This window comes from Diospyros lotus, chromosome 9 (assembly GCF_014633365.1).
Source record: "Diospyros lotus cultivar Yz01 chromosome 9, ASM1463336v1, whole genome shotgun sequence".
NCBI classification, from domain to species: domain Eukaryota; kingdom Viridiplantae; phylum Streptophyta; class Magnoliopsida; order Ericales; family Ebenaceae; genus Diospyros; species Diospyros lotus.
In genome coordinates, this window is record NC_068346.1 from 34,191,817 (window position 1) to 34,203,814 (window position 11,998).

Genomic DNA, 11,998 nt, shown 5'->3' on the forward strand with positions numbered 1-11,998 from the left:
CTACTTCTTAATATTTTTCTTCCATTAATCTTAATCTCAAATTAAGGACGTAAGAGAATTTATGGACATGACTTGATAAAATTAAAAAATGCGCACCCACTTTGGTCTATCCCTTTATTCGATTAATTTTACTTTTAGTCTTTTCAATTAAAAACTTGAACTGCTATAGCGATGTTAATTTATTTGATTTTTTTAAATTATTTAAGATAAGATGAATTAAATGACAACAAGGTGGAGATGGCGGTGGGAGAGTCTTATTCCCAAAACTCGAGTTCTATATCTTTACAAGACACTAAAATCGAACCCAACCCGCTCCCAACAAGGACTAAGCAAGGATGGGGATTCTTATTCTTATAAAAAAAAAAAAAAGTCAAACCCAAATTAGCAACAATAATAATCATTCATAGTGATGACCATTAAAAAATTATCTACTTTTCTCTTTTTACTCTTATCTTATTCCTCCTCCTTGTCCCTTTTTCTCTCGTTTCCTTAATTGTAACCCGTCATTATCTTAATAAATTTTTATTTTTTTTCTCTTTTTGTATAGTGTGTTCAAGTTTAACAAAATTTAGACGATTTGAGATCAAATTCAGTGATTGACAACAATAATAGTCATTGATTGGTGACGATTTACTATCATTGGTTTTTTTTTTTAACTTTTTTAAAAATTAGAGAAAAGATAAGAGTGAGAAAAATAAAATGTAAGAGAAAAGTACGGGCGAGTATTATTAATTATATTTTTAATTAAAATTAAATATTAATTATATATTTTTAAATTTGCATTATTCACATCCTTAATTATTATTATTGTATTATGACTATGATTTTTTAATAATTTCTTACGATCTCTTCCATTTTGATTTTTGACTAGGAACATTCTACTAGAAGGCAATTAATGGCTTATACCACATCGAGGTACAACTCCGATATGGCGAAACAGTAGTACGCACACCCTGGCAATAGCCTCGGCGGCTCGGCCTCCCCCTCCCAATTTCTTTCATTTCTCTGTATCTCTCTTTGACTTCGAAAAGTAGATGATTCGACGTTCGTTGATCTGATCTCAGAAGCATAAATTACAGAGCAGGGTTAGGGTTAGGGTTTACAGATTCGATGGATGTCCAGAAGAAACGAGTTCAACTTCTGATCTTTGCCATTGGCGTCGCCGCTCTCAGTATCGCAGGTATTATACATTTTATATTCAAACCTTTGCATAATTGTTAGTTGTGCATTTACTGTTGTGTGTTTCGATTGGTGGTGTTCTGTATTTAAAAGCTTCTCAAATGAACTTGCGTGGAATGGGGGAGGCTAATTGTACGGGCGATGAAACGATCGAATGTATACTGTTTCAGTGCTGCTATATTTGGTATTCTTCTTGGGTTGATTTTACGGAGATTTTACAGGATTAGGGTCTAGAATTTTGAATCCACTTATGCTATGTTAATTGATTCCCGAGAATGTAGAACCCGCATACAGTCCGTGATGTTAATCTAATACCTAAGGTCCTCGGTTATGCACTTGATACTACGTTATTTGGGAAGATATCTCTGTTTATTGGGTTTACTATTAATCTGTCACTTGGCTATTTGGTTTATTAAGGTTAACTTCCCGGTACTTTGTGTAATTTTATAACGTTAAGCATGTTTGTTTGACTTCCTATTCTTTTTTATTTCTCTGGGTATTTTAGCAATTTAGTTTTTTCCTTGGTTTCTATATTCAGTTATGAGTTTTCCTATGTTACAGACATGTCGCGATGGTGTTGTACTGCTTGGTACTGAGGGTGGTCAGTTGAATGTTTCCCTTTGTATTTGGAATAGTTTCATCAACTCATAGTGAGATTGTCCGAGACTTAGTGGGCTGTAAACAGTGAATTGCGAACTTATCTGCAAGAATGAGTTGCCCAGTATTATTTGTAAAATTGGTGTAGAGAAGGTGTGTGGCCATTTCTGTTAGGATATTTTGACTGTTGGCACAGGAAGATGGGTTTCAGGTGCAAGTAGAGGTTTTGGATCAGCTTTTGCATCCATGCAGTAAAGAATTTCTAAATTGGTCAATAAGGAATCAATTTGTTTCTTTAATCGTTATAGGGGTGCGAGGCATGGTGACTTTCTATCCTCATTTTTTTACATTGTCACAGAAGAATTTTATATTTCAGAGAGTTGGTAGTGAGGGTTTAGTTAGAAGCTTTGTGGTTAGTGACAGGAATGATCCAAACTCCTGAATATAGGTGCTTTATTTGCAGGCAATGTTGTTGTAGCCGATTCTGCATAGTGGGATTAAGGCTTGATATGTGGTATTTCCAGATAATATGATTCTATAATCCTTGTGAGAGAGAGTGTTTCCCTTGCAATGGGAAAAATGGAACAAACGATGCTCTTGAGTTCCCCAGCAAACATGCACTTGTAGCACCTAGTGACAATGTGACATGAATTTGTCTCCTATTGTCAGATCACCGATCTGATTGAGGGAATTTTAGGCAGAAGGAGAGAATTGAGGAATGAGAAGAAGACGAGAGAGAGAGAGAGATTAAGAGGGAAATTGAAAGAATCAGCAATTCAAATTTTCATTAGATGTCTTTCCAATGAGCCAGAACTCTGTTTTTAAAGAGTTCCTCAGCTAAAAATAATAGGCGCCAATTTCTATTACAGCAGTGCACATGCGTGCGCCTAACTACCACCCTTTCTCCTATCTTACCCTTACAGTCTCTTCTTTATTACAATCTGGTAGCCTTGGTACATGACAATTATTCCCCCTTCAAGTGTTTTCTTGTCCTCAAGAAATAGGTAACAGGTTGGCTGAGTTGGGAAATTGCTTGAGAAGGTCTGGAAGATACTCCCAAGTATTGTTATCCGGATGAAGTGTCGATCATTGCACTAACACTTGGGTTAAGGGCAGTCCTTCTCGGTAGATGATCCGCTTATCCAAGATAGCTATCGAGGCAACTGCAGGTGCTTCATCTTCTGTCATAGAGGGCAAATCTTGACTTGTTACATTATTCCCAGTCGATTTCTTAAGCAATGAGACATGGAATACTGGGTGTATATGAGTTTCTTTCGGTAGTTGTAGTTTGTAGGCAACCTTCCCTATTATGGAAACGATGGGATAGGACCCATAAAACTTCAGGCTTAGCTTAGAGATTGGTTGTTTTGACAGTGACTTGAGGTAAGCAGGGCTGAGTTTCAAATACACTTGGTCTCCTTGTTCAAACTCCCTATTAGTTCTTCTCCTATTGGCCAATTGTTTCATTCTATTCTGAGCTTTGGCAAGCTCGGTTTTGAGAGCTTGCAGGTTGTGCTAGCGGTGGTGTAAGTAATCATCCACTATTGCCACTGTAATGGGGCCTTTGACTGCCGGTAGTAGATTAGGCTTGTATCTGTTAAAGATTGTTTAGAGTTAGTAATAGGTTAAATAAGCAATTTTGTATGCGGTTTACAGTAGTTGATAGGCAGGTGGCTTTCTTGTAATAATTAGTTATTAATGGAGGGCAAAACCGGTAATATCATAACTGACCCTAGGAAATATCACCCTATTCCCTATAAATAAGGCAGGGGGGCTGAGGGATAGAGAACCGTGTGTTCTCTTCTATTTTTGTGAGAGCCTAGAGAGTGAGAAAGCTGTGAATTAAAATAGGCTTATTCATTCTTGGAAGGCTTGTATCATGAGAGAGAGAAGAGGGAAGTTTTGTACTATTTTCATCAAATAAAGAAGGCTGCTCGGTGGTGGTTTCAAGGCTAGATGTAGTGCTAATTCAATTGGCATGAACTAGGATAAAATTCTATCTTCTCATGTGGTTTGAAAGTTTCTTTTTTGTTCTGTTCTTGTTTAAATTCTGTTCTTTATTATTTGTTTGTGTTGTGGTGTGCTGGCCGGTAAGTTGAGAGTGATTGAGAGTGTGTTGGGTGGTATTTGGTTGGTTTCTTGTGAGGATTAAAGGTTGCAAGTGCTCCCAATTTATAACAGTATCCATACAATGCTTCAAAAGGAGTCATGTTAATGGAGCTATGGTAGCTGGAGTTATACCACCATTGGCCCAATGCCAGCCATTTGTGCCATTCCTTGGGTCGTAGGAAAGAGAAGCATCTCAGATATGTTTCGAGGCATTGGTTGACTCTTTAAGATTGGCCATCCGTCTTCGGATGGTAGGCCGTTTACATATGAAGGTTGGACCCTAGAAATTTCATCAATGTTTGCCAAAAAAGACTGTTAAACACCTTATCTCTGTCAGAAATAATAGTTTGGGGCACTCCATGTAAATTAACCACTCTATCCACAAAAACTCTTAACTAGTTCTTGGGTAGAGAATGGATGGGAGAGGCCTAAGAAATGATTGAACTTCGTGAGTCGATCCACCACTACCAAAATACAGTTCTTACCTTTCAATCTTGGTAAATTTTCCACAAAGTCCATGGTAATGTTAGCCCATGCCTGAGTGGGTACTCCAAGGGGCTATAGGAGTCCAGGTCGTGCAATTGTTTCATGTTTACACCGTTTGCATACATCACAATTAAGGGCAAATTCCATGACAAATTTCTTCAAGTTAGGCCAGTAGAATACCTGTTTCACATTCCTGTAAGTGTTTTGAATGCCCAAATGCCCCCCCAATAGGTGATTCATGCAATGTTTGGAGAATTCTCTTCCTTAGTGGGTCACATTCCCCAATCACCAATCGACCTTGATATCTTAGTAACCCGTTACTCATAGGATATCCTGGTTTGCTTCTTTCTTCTATGCTTAGTTGCTCCACTAGTTGCTATATCCAGTCCCCCATTTCGTAACTAGCAGCTACTTCCTGATACTAGTCTGAAACCATTATCATTATGGCTGCAGTTGATCCTTCTTCAAAACAGTGTGAGAGGGCATCAACTGCCATGTTTTCCTTTCCCTTTCTGAATTGTATCACATAATTGAGGCCCATCAGCTTGGCTATGCCCTTTTTTTGGAGGTGTGTATGCAACTGTTGCTGAAGGAGGAATTTAAGGCTTTCACGATCCGTTTTAATAATAAATTGTCTTCCTTCTAAGTAAGGCCGCCACTTCTCCACTGCCATAAGCACAGCGTGAAATTCCTTGTCATAGATGCTGAGGCCTTGGTGTCTTGGGGATAATGCTTGACCTAGAAACGCGAGTGGCTTGCCATCTTGAACTAAAACTGCTCCCACCCCTAAGTTGCTAGCATTTTTTTTCCAGAATAAACGGCTTGTTAAAATCAGGAAGTCCTAGAATAGTTACCTCACTGACGGCTCTCTTTAGCTGCTTAAAAGCTCTGTCAGCGTTATCGTCCCACTTAAACCCATCTTTCTTCAACAATTCTGTGAGAGGCTTGCTTATGACTCCATAATTCTACACAAAATGTTTGTAGTATCCTGTTAAACCCAAGAAGCCTCTCAAGGCTTTGACACTAGTGGGTTCCAGCTAAGCAATCATTGCATCTATTTTCTTTGGGTCTGTACTCACTCCAGTAGCTGAAATAATATGCTCCAAATACTATATTTGTTGTTGGGCAAAGGCACATTTGGATCCTTTGATGTATAATTGATTGAATTGAAGGACTTGAAATGCAACCCTAAGGTGGTCCAGGTATTTAGAAAATTTTGGGCTATAGATTAGGATGCCATCAAAGAATACCAACACAAATTTTCTGAGATAAGACTCAAATATGTGGTTCATTAAAGCTTGAAATGTGGCTGGGGCGTTGGTTAAGCTGAAAGGCATGACTGTAAATTCATAGTGGCCGTGGTGGGTTTGGAAGGCTGTTTTGTGGATGTCGTTTGGGTCCATCCGGATCTGATGGTAACCGGATCTTAGATCAAGTTTGGAGAAGACCGTGGCATATCTAAGTTCATCTAATAAATCTTCAATAATGGGGATGGAAAATTTGTCTTTGATAGTGATGGTATTAAGCTGTCGGTAATCAATGCAAAAGCGCTATGTGCCGTCTTTCTTTTTAACTAGAAGGATGGGGGATGCAAAAGGGCTCTTCTTGGGTCTAATGATAGAATTGGCTAGCATTTCTTTCACCATTTTCTCAATTTCATATTTGAGCTTTGGTGGATATCGGTAAGATCTAATATTAATAGGTGTTGAGTTGGGTTGGAGGTTTATAGAATGGTCAAAGGGTCGAGTAGGAGGTAGTTCCTTAGGTTCTACAAATAAGTCTTGGAATTCAATCAACAATAAATCTAGTGATTCCAATTCATGTACCTGCCATGGTGATGGATTCTTATTGCTGTTGGACATCCTGCATTGTCCTCCCAGCCTCTTGTGGTTCTCTTCTTCGCCGTGGGTCTCGATTGAGAATAATTGGGCTACTTGGGCTATTTTATACTTAAAACAACTTTTGTAGTTTCTTACCCTTGATCATCTTGCAAATTCCATTCTCCACATTTCCCTGCAATGTCACTCTCTGGCTATCCTTCTCCAACGTTACCTCCATTTTGTTGAAATCAAAACTGATCGGGCTCACGCCTTTCATCCAATCAACCCCCAAAACTATGTGGCACCCTCCAAGTTTAAGCAATCTCAAATCAGCCTTAAAGGCTTTGCCCTGCATCATCCAACAAACCCCAAGCAAGTTGATCTGCTTAGGACCTTACTTCCATTAGCAATTGTTACCGAAAGTGGTTGAGTATTGGAGAGTTCACATTTCAACTTCCTCGCAATTCCCTCATCAATAAAATTGTGAGTACTCCCACTATCAATCAACACCATGAGAGTACTATCTTGAGGCTTCCCCTCCACCTTAATGATCTTGTTGCCTGTCATCCCTTTAATTGCATGCAGCGAAATAGCCCCGTTATCTTCCTCTTCTAATCCCTCGGCTACAACCTTCATCATCATCGTCCACATCCCCTCCTTCCAATAAGAGGAGTTGCCTCTTGCACTGATGTTCCGGAGTGTATTTATCTCCACATCAGTAGCATAGCCCTATAGGCCTCTGGTGTTCCCACTGTTTAACTCCTTGTTGTCCTGGGGAAGAGCTTGCTGGAAACTTAGATCTCACCTCCAATCTAATCATTTCCTTCCCCTGCACCTTCCCTCCTGGGTAATTTACTCCGTAGACATTCCCTCTTCCTTGAGTTCTCTGTTTTCTCATCAAGGCCTCAACTGTTAATTCCTGCAACAATGCATCCTCCGCAGCCTCTTGTACTAACCGAGGTCACATCGTCTTCACCATAGATCTAATATCATCATTCAAACCGCTGATGAAACTAGATACAAAATATTCCTCCGTCATGTACGGATTTCGACTGAGCATGAATGACTTCAGCTCCTCAAATCAGAGCTGGTATTCCTGCACTGTACCTCTCTGCTTCAGCTTATTAAATTCTTCTACTATATCCACCGTTCTTCTTTCGCCAAACATTTCGTGTAATCCTCTTGCAAATTCTTCCCAATTGTGATCACCTCTCACACTAGACCATCCTTGGAACCAAATATCTCCCACATTGTTTAAGAAAGCAGTAGCCAGTGTGACTCGCTGGTCGTCAGCTACTCAGTAGATGTTAAACAATTTCTCACACCTTCTAATCCACCATCATGGCTTCAATTCATTGAAAATCGGCAATTCCAACTTTGGCACTAGGAAATGCGTATGTCCGAAATTGGCTGGAGCTTTTGGTCTCCTTTCTACTCCAATTTCTCCTGCACCGATCAGATCGCCCCCCAATTCCGACGACTCGACCACTCTCTGGCTCACTCCAATACCCGATAGTATTGGATCCAAGTGTTCCCGAGGACCACTTTGTACCTAAGCCTGGTTCAAGAACATCAGCATGAATTGCTGCATTTGTTCTCAAACCATATTACTCTATTCTCACATTTTTGTTCGAATCTGGTTGCGCATGTCTCCTTGCAACCGATCCGCCACCACCTCCAGTCTCTTATCCGCAATGGTTCCAATTGTATCCTCCATGGACCCCATCCGTTGTTGCACCTCCATCACCATCGCTGACACTTGCTGTAGTTACAGTTCCATCTGCTTCATGCGAGTATTGTCGGCCATCGTAATGGTATTGGGCGTAGGCTAGGAAGGAGCTCTGATACCACTTTGTCATATCACTGATCTGATTGAGAGAATTTTAGGCGGAAGGAGAGAATTGAGGAATGAGAAGAAAACGAGAGAGGGAAATTGAAAGAATCAGCAATTCGAATTTTCATTAGATGTCTTTCCAATGAGCCGAAACTCTGTTTTTAAAGAGTTCCTCAGCTAAAAATAATAGGTGCCAATTTCTGTTACAGCAGTGGAGGGAAATTGAAAGAATCAGCAATTCGAATTTTTCATTAGATGTCTTTCCAATGAGCCGGAACTCTGTTTTTAAAAAGTTCCTAAGCTAAAAATAATAGGCGCCAATTTCTGTTACAGCAGTGAACATGCGTGCGCCTAACTACCGCTCTTTTTCCTATCTTACCCTTACAATCTCTTCTTTATTACAATCTGGTAGCCTAGGTACATGACACCTATTAACCAAATTTCCCATACTATGAGATTCTGTTTGGCACTTTTTTTCTTTACTTTTTCTGCTTAAAAGTTAAACATGTTTGGACATTAAGCCCCCCCCCACCCCCCCAAAAAAAAAGAAAGAAAAAAAGGCAAGTGTTTTAGACCCAATAAGCATAAAAGTTAAACAACTGAAAAAATATTTCCTTTGCCTTTATTCCCACTATAATGGAAGAGATTATTCTAAAAAGTATTTCTGTCAAATGACTAATAAAAGGAGTTTCTTTAGACATTACCAAACACTTCATCACAGCTCTACTCTAAATAATTTTTTCTCTACTACTTTAGATAAGCACGTTTAGGTTGCTGTCAAATGGAGTTTGAATCTGAGTTGTTCATATAAGGACAGCCACTTTAGAAGTAGAGCATTAGGAACCCATGCTCCTGTGGAAGGGAAAGAAGGATAAGCATGCCTTATCAAAGCTTCAACATAGTAATTCACATCAAAGCTTCCTCCTTGTAATCCCATCTACTAGAATACGTTCACACTTCACACTCCACTTTATCGACCATAGAATATAGTAAGGTCACAAGATCGACTTGCATGTCCACTTCCTAAACTGCCATTCCGCCCCATTCCATTACCCACCACATAACTAAACTGAACCTTAAAATCTTGCCGGGACAATTTTATAAGTGATGTGCTAAGTTCTATGCATTATGCTTTTAGGAAGATTATAAGATTTGTTGTTTTGGATTGTCAGAATGTTTTCATAGGTGGATGATGAATTCTGGATGTGGTCCTAGCTGCCAATGAGTGTGGACTTTAGGTTGCAAAGTGCCAATCTTTTGTAGAATGTATATTGAGAAGGCTATATAAATTGAATTGTTTTATATTTCGTTCTAGAGAGGATGGGCTTTGGTTGGTTGTGCAAAGATTGGGTTAGGTATTGCATTTTCACCTTTGAGGTTCTATGTTGTTAATGGTGTACCTAAGGATTTCTTTAATAGCACAATAGGATTTCTTAATGTTGTACCTAAGGATTTTGTCAAATGAAATTTTGACAATTTTTTTATGCAAACAATCTTTTTACTTTAGCTTTTCGTATAAAAGTTTTTATACAAAAAAATTTATGCAAGCAAAATTTTGCCAAAGCAAATTTTATACAAGAAACTTATTTTGTTATAACTTTGCCTTACAGTGGAAATACAGTACAAAACCTAATATGTCCATTTCTGTCCAAACCCATTCTCCTCAAAGGTTAAATAAGAAAATCCCAATTTACGTTGTCGTAATTGAACTATGCTAAATTGCTAATAAGTAATAACATATGAATCAAGAATCCAAAATCTTTTATGTGTGTGCACACAAATGCGACATTAAAAGAAGTGGAGTTATAGAATTTGACTTCTAGACTCGATTTAAAATCTACCTACCTCCAAACTAAAGCATTTTTTTGAATCATACACGACCCTGTTCAGGGCTTTCCTCAAACGTGAGTCAACACTGTATCCAACAACTAGTAATCACTACCCAACATGCTAATATGATTGTAAGTTTTGATGTCCTCCACTTCCCTTCCTAGGGATGGAAGATAAATGAATATTCGAACTCTTTCCTAGATCCCTTGTCTTGAAGAAAGCAGCTAACATGGCTGTACTTCCATTGCTAGGTTTTTGAATTATTTAATCATGAATAATAGTCTGCTATTTAGCTGTTTAAGAACTTTCTTGGACTTAAATGCTAGATACTGCAGAAAGGAGGGACGTGCTGAATGACAATTTGATTTATCAATCTTGCTGTGTGAAGAGTATTCCTTACTACTCACTGCCACTTTTCTTTGCAATTTGTATCAACAATATTAATATTTTTCATCATATGGGCCTGTTGAGAGCCATTGACTAGGAAGGAAGTTAAAATGTGAAGTACCTTTGGTCCTTTGAAAATTTAGCAATGTCTTGTTATTTGTTTTCGTATTGGAAGCTTGCTGGTCAAAAGAAGAACAAGAAAGATGATTCAGAAGTCAAAAGAACAGGAAAGATGATTTAGTTACAGTTTTTCTAGGTTCAATCGTATTCTCACCAATATTAGATGATTTAGTCAGAGTTCATTTTCTTAACAAGAAAGGGAAATTAAACACAAAATATTGAAAACAAAACCCTGAAAATTTAAAATAAGAAACTGGTAACTCTGTCAAATGGGCCCTTACATTTTGCTATTTATAGCTGATAAATGTAGGCAGCTGGCTGGTGAAGAGGCTGCATCCAAGAGTGGGCAGTTTACTGTCTTAAATTGTTTTGATGGGGGTTCTGGGACCATGGCATGCGTCGTAAAGGAGGGTGTGAAGCTCTACTTCTACAATATCAGATCTGCTCATGTTGAGAGAATGAGGAATAAAGCAATTGAGAAAGCACTAGTTGATGCTTTGTCACAAGGCCTGGCAGCTGAAGATGCAGCAAAACAAGTCCAGAAAGAAGGACAAAAAGCAGCAAAACTAGCGACCCGACAAGCCAAGCGCATCATAGGCCCTATAATATCTTCAGGGTGGGATTTTTTTGAAGCACTTTATCTTGGGGGCACAATGACTGAAGGGTTCCTTAGGGGCACCGGAACCTTGTTTGGGACGTACGTCGTTGGTTACCTTGGAGAGGAAAGGTTTGGGAGGTTTGGTTATTTGTTGGGAAGTGAATTGGGCAGTTGGGTTGGAGGAAGGATTGGACTAATGGTGTATGATGTTGTTAATGGAGTACAATATTTGCTTCAATTTGTTCAACCGGGTGAAGCTACAGTTTATGAAACTTCCACTTCTGAAAGCTCTGAAGGAGAGGAAAGTAAAGTTTATGAGACTCCTTTTGAGCGTGCTGAAGAATCTTCTTCATATGATTCCAATGTTTATGAGACTCCAACCTACACAAACTTTGAGGTTTCTGAAGACTCCAGTAGCTACGAATCTCCTTTCTATGAGAGCTCTGAATCCCACGAAGATCTCTGATTGAGTGGACAAAGTAGGTGGACTTAATTATATGATTATTGAACTTGTGCTAGTGATTAGTCACTATCCGATTACTTCTAGTCCAATATTTGTATAGAAATTTATGCATAAATGTTGTATTTTTCTGCTTAGGCTTTCAATATGAAATTCTGCTGTCATATTTCTGGAGGGCACTCTCCTTTTGGATGCACACTTGTGGAGGAGAGAACTTCGTGAAAAAAGGTCGTGTATGCTAATTTTCCAGAATAAGATAAAATTGAAATGTTCAACAAGCTCTCTTTTGATGAAAGAACACTTACTGGGCACTGTAGAAGTGTTCATGCTGGTTAAATTGCCTACTTTCTAGATAAGTCAGTTTCGAAACAGCCATCTTGATACTGCACCTGGTTAGAGCATGGAACAGGTGCTCCTATGATCACTTTATTTTCTCATGACATGCTTCCTGTGATTTGGGGTAAATCACACAAAGATCATTAAACTTTGGTATATTTTTCATTTTGATTACTAAACTTTAATTCTTTGTAATGTGATCATGAAAGTTTAAAAAAATTTATAATGTGGTCGCATATAAG

The 11,998-nt window shown here is 38.7% G+C and overlaps 1 protein-coding gene across 1 annotated transcript; it reads left to right on the forward strand.

The window, feature by feature from the left end:
* The first annotated feature begins 918 nt into the window (after window positions 1-918).
* LOC127810296 (uncharacterized) lies at window positions 919-11,703 on the forward strand. Its single transcript, XM_052349684.1, has 2 exons — window positions 919-1,180; window positions 10,660-11,703. The coding sequence occupies exons 1-2, from the start codon at window positions 1,111-1,113 to the stop codon at window positions 11,424-11,426; spliced, it is 837 nt and encodes a 278-aa protein (XP_052205644.1). The 5' UTR covers window positions 919-1,110; the 3' UTR covers window positions 11,427-11,703.
* The last annotated feature ends 295 nt before the right edge of the window (window positions 11,704-11,998 follow it).